This window comes from Typopeltis vanoorti, chromosome 22 (genome assembly GCF_054136105.1).
Source record: "Typopeltis vanoorti isolate ZY-2024b chromosome 22, IOZ_Tvanoo_1.0, whole genome shotgun sequence".
In the NCBI taxonomy this organism is placed as follows: Eukaryota; Metazoa; Arthropoda; class Arachnida; order Uropygi; family Thelyphonidae; genus Typopeltis; species Typopeltis vanoorti.
In genome coordinates, this window is record NC_143570.1 from 53,137,804 (window position 1) to 53,152,184 (window position 14,381).

Here is a 14,381-nt window from a genome sequence, read left to right on the forward strand (position 1 = left end):
AACCAAAAATCCTCGCATGTGACGGATGAGCAGATAACAATTTTCCAAATCTTGCTCAATCTTTCTCTAACCACTGCCAGCCAGCCTGGCTGGTCGAGTGGTTAGAGAAAGTTCTCTCTCCAGCCAAAGAGCTGCAGGTTCGAATCCTGCCATGGGCATGGTTGTTTGTGATTGTTTGTGGAAATAGTAGTGGTGGTCATCAGTAGGTGGTGGTAGTGGTGGATTGAGTGGTGGAGACAGAGTTGTAGAGCAGATGCCCTCCCTCAATTAGTCTTTGAACTCCCTGGAGTTGTCAAATAATAATAACAATAATAATCACAGCATATATAATGTCCTCATGTACCTGCTTCGCCTTAAAGTTGTATGCACTTTAAAACAAAGTCAATATAATTCCTTTGCACATTAACAGTATTCCCTGCTTCCTCTCTTGTCCTTGCTACCATTTCTGGAAGTTCTGCATCCTACTATTTCTACATCTGCTATTAAAAAATCCTTGGTTTATCAATTCTATATATGCCAATAACACCTGGCAGTACTAATTCACCCAATGTACAAATTATTATTTCTAATACTCTGCATTATTAAATACTTCTGATATTGGTAATCATTAAAGATAACTTGTTTGAGAACCCATAAGCAATTATATTGAACACATTATTCGTCTCGGTACTTTATCCCCTACAATTCCTAACAACCTCAAACATGACCAATTCCACTCTATTCGCACTTGATATATACCATCTCTCTTTCCGCTATGACCTTCCTTGCTTATTTTACTGATTTTGTTGCACTTTAAGATCTTTCGATCTGTCCACTCAAAACCGGTCTCTCATCTTCAAATCAACCTTTATGAAGAAAAGCTACATTATCCATGTATCACATTGAGGCAACTTGCAAAGTAGTAGATCTTACTACCATTACCATGTTGTTGGATGTTTTTCCACTTGGTTATATTATAAATTAAGATACCAAGAAATTATATACTTGATTTAATTCTTTATGCAAGTGTAAGTAAACAAAGTTTGAACCTGAAGTTTTTTCAGGACTGGTGCAACTCGTAAATAGAAGTTAATGACTTCACATTACTTGCCTTAATATCCCATAATGCAAAGCACATACCCTTGTGAACATGTATAATGCTATGCATTACGGTAAGAGTCACTACTCAAACTGACCTTTTTTGACCTTTATTAAGGTCTCATCAGTGGGAGCCAGAACCACAGGTGATACTAAGGTTGAAGTAATGCAAAAGTCATATTTTCAAATATGACTTATTATTAAAATACTCTGGATTAGAGATAGTTGTTGGAAGTTTTTCCACTTGGTTATACTATTATCACGAACTGTATTACCATACAGTCCATGGTAATGATATAAATTAAAGATAACAAGAAATTATATACTTGGTTTAATCCATTATCAAAGTGTAAGCAAATAAAGTTTGTGCCTGAAGTATTTTCAGGACTGGAGCAACTCACATACAGAAGTTAATGACGTATATGGAAGCTTACTCTTGGATAAAGGCTTAAACCAAGTATATAAGGGTGCTTAAGGGTCAAAGCCATATAACTGAGAGGAGACTTTCACATAGCATTTAAAGGAATGTAAAGAACCGACCAGGGCTTCTGACCTAATGGCCAATTCTTACCTTCTCGTGGTGCACCCTGTTAGGTATCTACCTGGATACTGAATGAATGAGGATGGGCTGGAAATTTGGGATTAAGCCAATCAAATTATATTCTTATTGGCTTAAACCAAAACAGAAAATGATGGTACAACATGACAGAATTTCTCGATGGCTGGGGAGTAGCCTGGGTAAAAGGGTCCTGTTTTTTGCCAGGGAACCAGGGCGAACAGTGAAAAGTCAGCTACTGGAACAAATCTGAAAACAAACCCGAACTCAACATCACTAGAGTTCAAGATTGATACTATCAACATAAGAAGCCTGAATGGCAAAGAAATGGAGCTAGCTGAGGAATTGGATAAGTACCAGATCGACATAATAGGGGTGAAACAAAAAAGGCAAAAACTGGTGAGATCTTTCCGAGCAATAAATACAAAATGGTATATTCAAGCAATGACAATCATGACAATGACTAAATGCGAGGCTAATCTTCTTGAATGGCAGGCGATTTCAAGTAGAGTGATGTGGGTAAATATCAGAATGGGGAACTGGACAATGAGACTTATTTGTGCCTGTAGTCCTTATTTTACCATAGTAGAACAGAAGGTTCTACTAAGTACAGGAATTTTTTGAGGCTTTAGAGAAAGCAACTGACACAATGAAAAAGGAAAAGTTGGTCCTTGTTGGGGATCTAAATAGCAGAGTAGGAAATGATTGTCAGATATACAAAAATATATTGGGAAAATTTGGAGAAAAGAGCAAAGCTAATAATAATGGCAAATACCTGTTGGATTTCTGCTCAGGACATGGTGGACTGGTTATTCCTAACACAATGTTCAAACATAAAAATGTGCACAAATTAACATGGAGAGAAGAGGCAAGGAATAAGAAAAATCTCATTGACTATGTTATTGTTGTTGAAAGTTTATTTTTCACTTGGTTAGACTATAATAAATTTAGTTTAATCCTTTATCCAAGTGTGAGCAAACAAAGTTTGCACCTGAAAATATCTTCAGAACTGGGGTAAGGTAATAACAACACCAGGCAACTCGTAGCAAAGGTGGACCATGCTAACATCACTCCTATCTCAGTATTTCCCATAACACAAAACACACCTCCTTGCCGATATGTATAATGTTATGCATTAAAGGAAGGGCCACTACCCAGACTAGTTTCGACCTTCATTGAGGTCTCTTCAGTGGGAACCAGACCCAGAAGTGGTGATACTAAGGCATTTAATAATAAGATGGTACACCTTTTGGCAACTCGTATAGGTAAATATGACTTCTCCATTGCTTCTGCCTTAGTATCACCACTTCTGATGGCTCCCACTGAAGAGACCTCAATAAAGGTAGAAACTAGTCTGGGTAGTGACCCTTCCCTTAATGCATAACATTATACATATCCACAAGGAGATGTGTTTTGCATTATGGGAGATACTGAGATAGGAGTGATGTTAGCTTGGTCCACTACGAGTTGCCCCGTGTTGTACTACCTTACCCCAGTCCTGAAGATATTTTCAGGCGCAAACTTTGTTTGCTCACACTTGGATAAAGGATTAAACTAAATTTATTATAGTCTTAACGAAGTGAAAAATAAACTTTCAACATCTTTCTCTAAATCCAGAGTAATTTAATAAAAAAGGTGGGACATCTTTTGGTAACTCCTACAGGTAAAGATGACCTCGGCATTGCTTCTGCCTGGTATCATCACTTCTGGGCCTTGCTCCCACTGAACAGCCCTCAATAAATGTCGAAACTAGTCTGGGTAGTGGCCCTTCCCTTAATGCATAACATTATACATATCAGCAAGGAGATGTGTTTTGCATTATGAGAGATATTGAGACAGGAGTGATGTTAGCTTGGTCCACTTTTACTACGAGTTACCCAGTGTTGTACTACCTTACCCCAGTCCTGAAGACATTTTCAGGTGCAAACTTTGTTTGCTCACACTTGGATAAAGGATTAAACTAAATTTATTATATGTTATTGTTGATAGTGATGTTTTATCCCTGGTGCAGGAGTGTACAGAGGATTTGAAATTAGAAGTGATCACCATTTAGTTTGAGAAGGTAAAATTGAATTTCATATTGAAAAGAAGAATTTGTAAGAGAGTTTTTAAGCAAATAAAAGTTGAGCAGCTCTCAGATGTGAACTGTAGACTAAAATACACAAACATCGTTCAAGAAAAAAATGAAAGAGTTTGAGAATAGGAACGAAACTTTGGAGATTCAGTGGCAAGCCCTGAAGAAAACATTGATTGATTCAGCCAGAGAGGCATGTGCTGAGGTTGTCTACAAGGATAGAAAAATCAGAACTCCATGGTGGACACAGGAAGTTAAAGAGGCAGTGAAGGAAAAGAAGAAAGCATATAAAAAGTTCCTGGCAAAAAAGTCAGCTTGTGCTCTTAGAGAATATAGAGACAAATGTAAGAAAGCTAAACACTGTGTAAAACTAGCTAAACAAAAGTCATGTGAAGACTTTGGTAGGAATATAGAAAATAAATATAAAGAAGGTGGCAAGATATTCTGGAGGTTGTTGAAGAAGTTCAGAAATGGAGGAAAGAGTGCTGTAAAAGGAATCAGGGATGATAAAGATGACATGAAAACTGTAGAAAAAGATATCCTTGAAGTATGGAGTAATTACTTCGAAAAATTGCTAAATGAAAGAAGCAGTGATGAGAGCACAGTGGTAAAAAACACTGACCAGGCAGCAATCAGGAATATTTATCCATACTTCAAGTAGAAAAAAAACATCAAAAGCCCGAAATGTGGAAAGGCAGCAGGAGTAGATGATATTCGACCAGAAATGATCAAGTATGGAGGTAAAAAAGTTTTACAGTGGCTGCACTGCATAGTTCAGAAAGCCTGGACAGAAGGACGAATTCAACATGATTGGAGTAGAGCTCTCATAATACCCATATATAAAAAGGGAAATAAAACTGAATGTGAGAATTACAGAGGTATTTCTGTACTGAGTGTTCCTGGTATTATATATGCAAGTATACTTGAGAAACGATTGAGAAGGATTGTGGAAGAGAAGCTTGGTGAAGAACAAGCTAGATTCAGGCCAAATAGAGGCTCTAAGGATCAGATTTTCACTTAACGACAAATAGTTGAAAAATCATGAGAACATTACAAAGATCTATATTTAAATTTTGTAGATCTGGAAAAGGCATATGACAAGGTGTCAAGAGAGAAGCTATTCAATACACTACAGTTATATGGTGTAAATGGAGCATTGTATCAAACAATACTTAGTCTTTATTTGAGTTGTAAGTCAGCAGTTAGAATTGAAGGAAGTACAGGAAGATGGTTAATGTTAAATCTGATGTCAGACAACGATGTACATTATCCCCTTTGTTATTCATTATCTATATGGATCACATTATGAAGGAAAGTGATATTATACCTGATATCAAAATTGGAGGTGTTAATCTCAGTCTTTGCTTTATGTGGATGATGTTGTACTTCTAAATAAATCCACTACAAGTCTGCAAGATTCCTTGATTAAATTGAATAACTGTTGTAATAGATATGGTATGAAGGTCAGCATTAAAAAGACAAAGACAATGAAAATAGGCAGAAACATTGTAAAACATTTCAGCTACTTAGGCACAATTTTTTATTGAAGATGGTAAATTAAATATGGAAATAGACAACAGAATCAACAAAGCTGGTATGGTAGGAAGTCAACTGAATAAATTTATATAGAATAAGAGAGAAATCAGCCAAAACACTAAATTAGTTGTATACAAGATTTCAAACTGATTTTAACTTATGGATCTGAGAGCTGGGTCAAAAGTAAAACACTTGCCCAAAGACCTAGAGACTGCAGATATGAGTTTTACTCTTGAGAGACACTTGTGACATTATAATTAGGAATTATAGACACGTTAACACAAGAAATCCATAAAATATTGCACACTGATCACACACTGTTAACTCTAAGACTGCTAAAACACTCTGGAATTGACACCCTTTCCATTAAAAAAAGTAAAATTTGGTATAAAGAAATCTTTAATCTCTTTCGTTGTGAAGTTCCACAGTTGGGTACAGAGAACAATATGTTTTTGTTTCATAACTTGATGAAGTTCCAAGGCTCCCTAACAGAAGAGATCTTGCTTGGAGAACTGCATATTGCTGCCTTCCATTCAATACCATCAAATGGATATACTTGAACATCAGAGATCCTATCTGTGACATCTGTTACCGAAAGGAAACAGATGTCACAGATAGGATCACACAGTTGCCTTCTTGCCCTGCATATTTGGAACAGATTATGTAATGTGTTGGGCATTCCATTACTTATAACAGAACAGGTTGTTTTTTTACAATATCTACCACATGTCAGCAATGGGAAGAGAATTCTGATTTTGTTATTATTATTATTATTATTACCCAAGACCCCATGGAGTCACAGACTCATCTAGGAGGTCCTTTTATCATACACACAGCTCAGCATACTGTGCTTCAAACACACTCAAATTCTCTGCAGACACCACACTCAGGCAAGATATTCCAAATCATTCACAACTCTGCACAAAAAAAAACTGTATACAGTAACCAGGAATGACCTTTGGTTCTCCCCTGATCTCCCACTATTTTCTGTAGAACCTCTCCAGCATGGATCCTATAACAACCCCTTACTAACTTGTATGTCTCTATCATATCTCCCCTTTTCCTCCAGTCCATTTTTATAATTAATGAATTAAAATACCATTTACAGAAGGTTAGAAAGAAACATGAATTTGAAAACCAGCAATATGATATTCAAATGCTATATAATATTGTATTGTGAAATTTTATTGTTCAGTCAGACGATTTTTGTATTTACAAAGAAGCATTCTAGGAGATATCAAATTTATCACTAGATGGTGTACCCACATTATGCAATATTCACGAGGGGGAAATAAAATTCTGTCTATTCTTGCTATGAGAGATTTTTTAAATAGCTCCATCCTCTTAATTAATGTGGTCTTATAGTCAATTGCAAGGATGCCTGGAGAGCAATCCTAGGCAGAGAAGGCCAACTTAAGGCAGTTAACCATCTGGGTATTAGTCATCTTCGTGCTTTAGTTTCAACTGGTCTTTTGGTTGTTCATCTAGATGAGATTGGTGAAAAAGGAAAACTGACAGCCTTTGGCTATATAATGATATGAAAGAGCTGAGGCCTTTTCTCTATCTCTCATGCTATCTATCTGTCTTTCTTTCTCCCAATACTATCAGGCTCTCTTGCACCCCCTATACTAACTACTCTAGGTATATTACTCAGTAAAGGTCAAAACTGGCCTGGGTAGTTACCCTTCCCATAATGCATAGCATTATACATGTCTGTAAGGATATGTGCTTTGCATTATGGGATACTAAGGCAAGTGATGTGAAGTAATTAGTTTCGATATATGAGTTGTCCCAGTCCTGAAAATACTTCAGGTGCTAACTTTGTTTGCTTACACTTGGATAAATGATTAAACCAAACACAATATATAATTTCTTAGTATCTTTAATTTTCTACCATTACTATGGATTGCATGGTAAAAAATTCGAATACAATGAAATATGAAAAAAAAAAAAAAAAAAAAGAACAGCAGTATAATGCAAATCACCTGATATCCAAGGATGTCAAGAAAGTATGGTACTTCATCCCACCAAACTTCAACAGTTTGTTCAGAAGTGGCCATAGCTTGAACACTGGTGGGAGCTGGAGGAACATCGCCAGGGGTATGTACTGGTATGCGGCTACTCCATGGCCCAGGTCCTTTACTGGTGTAAGCACGTATTCGGAAAACATATTCTGTGTTTTCATCCAGCCCACTAATTATATGAGAATCACATCAAAGCAATTTCATAAGAAATGTATTCTAAATAAATTCCATTTTCACTAATAAAAGCTGAGAGAATATAGTTAATTTGAACTACCTATAGCTTATTTAGATTTAAAATAACAATTTCATAAAATTTAAAATCAACCAGTTACATATTTGATATATGTTCAATGTTCGCATATTTAATTTCTTATGCAATTATTAAACCTGGTTAATGGTTTAATAATTGCATAATAACAACAGGACCACTCTTCTGCATTGTAAGGATCTTAAAATAAATTGTTATTTTCAGACCTATTCCAAGGTCAGTCAGTCTTAGTATCCAAGTGACCTTGGATACTAAATTCCAAGATTTAGTATCCAAGGTCAGTCTGTCTCACGCACACAAAGCTCATCTTACCATGCCTTATATACATTCACGTTTGCTGCAGTTACCACATTCTCAAGCAATGCATTCCAATTATTAACTGCTCTCAATGCAAAAAACTTGCTTCCCATGTTCACACACCTTCCTTATACAGCTTTAAGAGATGACCTCTTGTTCTCCTCCATTCACCCACCTTTCTATGAAGAGACCTCTTCAATGTTAATCTGATAAAACTCTTTACTAACTTATATGATTCTATCATATCCCACCTTCTTCTCCTCCTATCCACCTAACTCAGAAAATTGCATTTACTCAACCTGTTTTCATAATAAACATTCCAGAGACAAGAATCCCCATCATCAACTACTTCTGAATCTCTTTCCAACCCTTTGAAAGCCAGATAACCAAATACTTGCACACTAGTCCAAAGTCTTGATTCAACTCTTCACTAGTATCATTAAAATACAGGTTAAATAACAATGGCCCTAAACAGACACTTGAACCACACCACTAATGACTTTCATATTATGGAATATTGCCCTTCCCACACACAGCATCCTCATGCCTATCAGACAGCCAATCTTCAATTCAGCACACAAATCTATTATGCAATACAATTCGTTCCATGTGGTAATATATCTAAAGCCTTTGTAAAATTTAAGTATACCACTGTGTATGTACCTGTCATCTTATTGTAATAAGTAAGCAGATTACTAAAATATGATCTTGCTTTAGCAAACCCAGGCTGCTCATCAAAGAGAATGCTACTGTTATAGAAAGTTTTTCAATTTGGTTAGAAATTAAATTAAACTTGGCAAGAAATTATACATTTGTTCAATCTTAATCCAAGTGTAGGCAAACATAGTTTACAAGTGAAATACAGATAATCAAAATTAAAGTATTCCTGTTTAAGTACTTGCAGAGTGCCATCTAGTGATCCAAATGCTGCAAAACTTTGCAGGAATACATTGCAATCATGAGGAAGAAAAAAAAATTAGAAAAAAAAAAAAGTAGTTCCAAAATTCACCAGGGATGTTGTAAACATCAAATGCAGCAGGTGCAAGGAGGGTTTAAAAAGCTGGACATGGGATTTTTTCCTTTCATTTATTCTGGTTGCTAATAACATCCACAGTAATGGCACTAACCATGTCCCAACATGATTGCTCATGAAGCTGTAATACCTAAATAATTGCAATGCTGTTGCTGCACTCCACAAATTCCTTCGCCTGAACATATACTGACAAGGTCCACTATCTCCATGTGCTTTATAACAAATGATAGTCATTTTGAAGAAATGGGATTGTTGGGAGTTAGACCTAGCAAAGGTCGCAAACCAATCAGTTCACAACAAGTGAATAAAGTTGCTGCTACCATTGTGGACCAGGCCATGCATACTAGTGTTGGTCCTTGCAGTGCACATGCTGTATCAAGACACATGGATGCACCTTACATAACTGTCTGGAAAATTCTACAGAAGATTCTGCATTTCTATCCATTTAAGATTACCCTGACACAGGGGTTACACCCACAGGACTTTGAAAGTCGACTGGCATCTGCTTTAACATTCCTTGCTTGGGTGGAGTTGGATGCTGAATGGCTGTGGATGATTTTGTGAGGAGATGCGACTCACTTTCACCTGAATGGAGCCATGAAAATGCGTAGTCCACAATTGCTGGGTATGGACTACACAAAACCTGAATGCAATCCAACAAATTCCTTTGCATTCACCTAAAATTATTGTCTGATGCAAGTTTACAGCTTCATTTATCATTGGACCATTCTTCTTTAAAGACATTCACCTGTTGGATCCTATGACCTGCTCAGTTAGTGTCAAGAGGTATTACAATATGATAAACAATTTTGTTGTGCTACAAACATCGATTGCTATACGGATCAATCACACATCGATTGATCCGTATAGCAGGTTCTTTGAGAACATTTCATGGAAGTCAGAGTGATCAGCTGCCTTGTTCACCTGATCTGACCCCTTTGTGACTTCTGGCTCTAGGGTTTTTTCAAAGACAGAGTTTATCGGGATCATCCCGAAAAACTTTCCAGCTCTGAAAGGCTGCATAATGCAGTGTGTGCAACATCAGTACTGACCAGCTGCATTCTGCCGTTGAACACACTGCTGTGGAAAAGCATGCAGTTTGTGGCATACTGGAAAGAGCAGCACTGAACAGTACAGCCAATGAATGTATAATGGAAGTGAATAAAAATGTGTTATTTATGCTTGTTTCACTTTTTTCCTTCTTACACACAGACAAATTATTACATCTACATTTGGTACATCATACAGTACGATGGTGAATTAGAACTACGTTTCTTTTCTCAGTTATCACTTCCACATGATGCACAACGTATTCCTGCAAAGTTTTGAAGCACTTGTATCACCAGGTAGTGCTCCACAAGGCCTTAAACAGGAATACTTTAATTTCGATCACCCTATATCTTTATGGCTTTAATAATCAGATGATATAGCTTTTTTTTACTTATATATATATATATATATGTCTGCACAGTTAGCCTACTGGCTATGCGTTCGCAACCATATGCCTGGGGAAGGAGTGCCCTAGGTTCGATTCCCGACGACGACATGAGGAGCTTAAGAATCTTCCTTAGACATAGCCAAGTTAGCCAGTCTTGGGCATGGACAGCAGGATCTTTTCATCCTGCAAGCAGGCAAACTGTCCCATGAACACACATGGACACAGTCATGAATATTGCCCTTAGGGAATGCAGCAGAGGAGTGGCAAACAGGCTGCATTAATATGCCAGTAACACCTCATTAGCAAGAGACGCAACCCATCCTAGACAGATGAGAAGGATAGGATACATATATATATATATATATATATATATATATATATATATATATATATATATACGAGGATGGTCTGAAAAGTTCTCCACCACAGGCATTTCAAAAGAATGTAGGATAGGTTTTGCATGATGGTGAATTAGAACTACTTTTCTTTTCTCAGTTATCACTTCCACATGATGCACAACGTATTGCATATGAAAAAGCTTTGCAAAAGATGGGTGCTGCACTAGCTCACAGCAGATCAAAAATGCACTCATATGAAAATCTATCAACAGTGCTTGGAGCATTTTAACAAGAATAAAACTGATTTTGTGCATCGATTTATTACTATGCATGAGGCTTGGATTCAAGTCGGTTCTCAGCAGGAAAGGTCATGGCATCGATGTTTTGGGATGTTAAAGGCATTTTGTTTATTAATTATCTTGAAAAGGGTAAAACAATAACCGGGAAATATTATTCTGATCTTTTAACCAGACTAGATGAAAAAATTTGTGAGAAAAGACCTGGTTTGCGGAAGAAAAAAATCATCTTTCATCGGGACAATGCACCTGCCCACAAAGGTGTTTTGGCAATGGGAAAATTAAGGGATCTGCACTATGAATTGTTTGAACAGCCGTCCTATTCCCCAGATTTGACTTCCTCTGACTTCTATCTCTTCCCAAAACTAAAACTCTTCCTCAGCGTGTTTCTTCGAATCAAGAAGTGATTGCAGCTATAGAGGATTATTTTGCAGATCTTACTGAGAAACACTGCAGCGACGGGATAATGACACTGGAGCATCGCTGGAATAAATGTATTGATTGTAAAGGAGATAATGTTGAAAAACAAAAATAATTATGAAATTATAAATTTGTTTTTTAATTGTTAGGACGAGAACTTTTCCGACCACACTCGTATATCCCAAAAGTTTCAGAGATTCTCATTATATGTAAGCATCAAAAATAGTTTTAATGACATTATTTATTAATATATTAATTTCTATCATGTGGCAACAGTTTTTAATTGGTTAACCAATTGTTGTATGTTGTATCTTGCATTCCCATTTCTTTGATTTGCTTGTTTCTATGCAATGATGATATACTGTTATTTTCAGTACGAAATATTTGTACTTTTATTTCATTAAAGTTAATTACTGTGGTTATTGTGTAATCTGTTGTTTATATATGATTTTTGCATTTGTTCAATCTAGGTATCACTTCTAGATCTCACTTTCAATAATGAGACCTTAATAAAGATCAAAACTGGTCTGGGTAGTGATCTTTCCAATAATGCATAGTAATATACAGTTCTGAAAGGAAATGCGCTTTGCTTTATGGGATACCAACGCAATCAATATGAAATCATCAGCCTTTATATACAAGTAGCCAAGTTGTGAAGATACTTTTGGATAAAGAATTAAATTAGAATATGATTTCTTGTCAAGTTAAATTTAGAATGCTAGTGTCGTTAATCCAATTTTGGATCTTGGTCCTCACTTACCTCTCCAACACTTTAACTACAACATCTGACATATAGATCGACTCATAATTTGAAGCATGAGTTTTTCACCTCCCCTTATGAAGTGGTACAATCTTGCCTTCTTTCCACTGCATTGGAACTTGAGCCAATGTAAGACTCATATTAAACATGCCAAGATAGATTTCAACTCCCTGGCACATTTTCTTAAAATATGTGGTAATATATAATCAAGTCCCACAGCCTTATTAACATCAAGTTTATTTAATTCCCCATATACTTCTTGTTCACTCACAGTCAGGTTCTCCTCTTCCCTTTCCGCTGCACTCAAATCCTGCACATGATATTCATGAGTATGAAATACTTTTATCAGCTTATCATTTAATATATATCTTAAATATATCTTATGCAGTGGTTATCCTTTTATGAGTTTCACAAACCAGTATCCTCTTTCCATAATTGTTCTTTCTTCTCCTGGCTACATAGTGAATGAGCTTTGTAATTTTTTATTTTTTGATTCATTTGATAAGTGTTGCTGATACTGTGCTTTTGATACCCTTAGCAACCAAGTCACCTTGTTTGCCTGTTCTTTCTACTCTCATGAACTGATTATTACCATTCACCTTATTGATAATGTCTTCTTACTAGACTGCATGCACAATATCTTTGTTCATCCATTTCACACCTACCTGATTAAGCCTTCTAACCCTTGAAATATTTAGACATTGCTTCTGCTGGATAGTTGTTGAATAGCAACTAAGCAGCAATAATCTCCATTCCACCTAGCTCTTCATTCCATGATACAGCTGCATGCAAGCTGCCTCCTGAGCTTTTCATAATACCTAGCATTGTAGCTCTTGTGTTGGCTGTGTACTCAATCTCTCCACATAACACATAAATATCTGCAAATTCTCTCCCCCATATATATATATATATATATTTCCCCTCCTCTTCAGGCACATATAAAAATATATATAAAAATGCCTGAAGAAAAGTGATGTACCAAGAACATGAAGGAAGGCTATTCTAATTCTGATAGATAAAAAAAGGTGAGGTAGAAGACTTGACAAACTACTGACCTATCAGTCTACTATCAGTGGTTTACAAAAGTTTTAGTTCATAGGATTTGTACAATTCTAGACCTAGCACAACCGAAAGAACAGGCAGGCTTTCAAAGGGGCTTTAGTACAATGAACCATATTCAAGTTGTACTGCAGATTATTGAACGGTGTAATGAATATCAATTACCACTATATCTTGATTTTATTGACTAGGAGAAAGCCTTTGATCCACTAAAACTTGTGCAATACTTAAAGCAATACAAAACCAACAAGTGGAGGAGCCATACATCAGGACTATCAAATCAGCATACACAATTCATTTCAATGGAAACATCTCTACTGTGGAAATACAGACAGGTATAAGACAGGGTGACACAATATCTCCAAAATTATTTACAGCATGCCTAGAAGAAATATTCAGATTTCTTGATTGGGAAGGGAAAGGTCTGAAGATAAACTGAAGATATTTAAGCCGTTTATGCTTTGCAGGTGAACATAGTTATCTTTACTTCAACTGCGCATGAATTACACACTCGTATCCATGAACTCGAAATTGCTAGGAAACTAGCTGGTCTAAAGAAAAACCTAAAGAAAACCCAAGTTATGTTCAATAGCTATGTTCAACCAGAAATAATAAAAATCAATAATGAGGAAATTAAGCAAGTAGATCATTACATATACTTAGGACAACAGATACCAATAGAACAAAATATCATGAACAAAATTAAACGATGCACAATGCTTGGGTGGAAAGCATTTTGAAAATTACATTCAATATTCAAAAGCCAATTACCATTATGCCTGAAGAGAAAAGTTTTTAACCAGTGTATTCTTTCTATATTGACATATGGCTGTAAAACATGGATACTAAATGCAAAGGAAATTCAGAAATTAAGAATAACACAATTTAGTACAAAAATAAATACGCTTGGTATCACAAGACTGGATCACAAATGTGGATAAGAAACCAAACCAAAGTCTCTGACATCATAGGAAGAGACTTTGGTTGGTTTCTTATCCATATGTTCCTTTTTTTGCAAATCTGAAGTGGCAATGGGCTGGGCATATAGCTCAAATACAAGATCAACAATGGACGAAAGAAGTACTGTACTGGATTCCATGAAAAGAAAATCGACCATGACTGACCTTAATCACGGTGGATTGATGATATCATTAGATTTGCAGGAGTGACATAGGAAAGGAGAGCAATGGACAGACAGTTTTGGA

General features: G+C 36.2%; 1 protein-coding gene across 8 annotated transcripts in view; it reads right to left on the minus strand.

Annotated features, from left to right (window-relative positions):
• The window catches only part of LOC150094422 (tyrosine-protein phosphatase Lar-like), a 1,380,317-nt gene that overhangs the window by 302,022 nt on the left and 1,063,914 nt on the right, over positions 1 to 14,381 (minus strand). For all 8 annotated transcript variants that reach the window (XM_090412197.1, XM_090412199.1, XM_090412204.1 and 5 more), the window contains one exon: positions 7,229 to 7,436. In XM_090412197.1, coding sequence (XP_090268323.1) covers positions 7,229 to 7,436 — 208 coding nt within the window. The remainder of the gene's footprint in view (positions 1 to 7,228; positions 7,437 to 14,381) is intronic.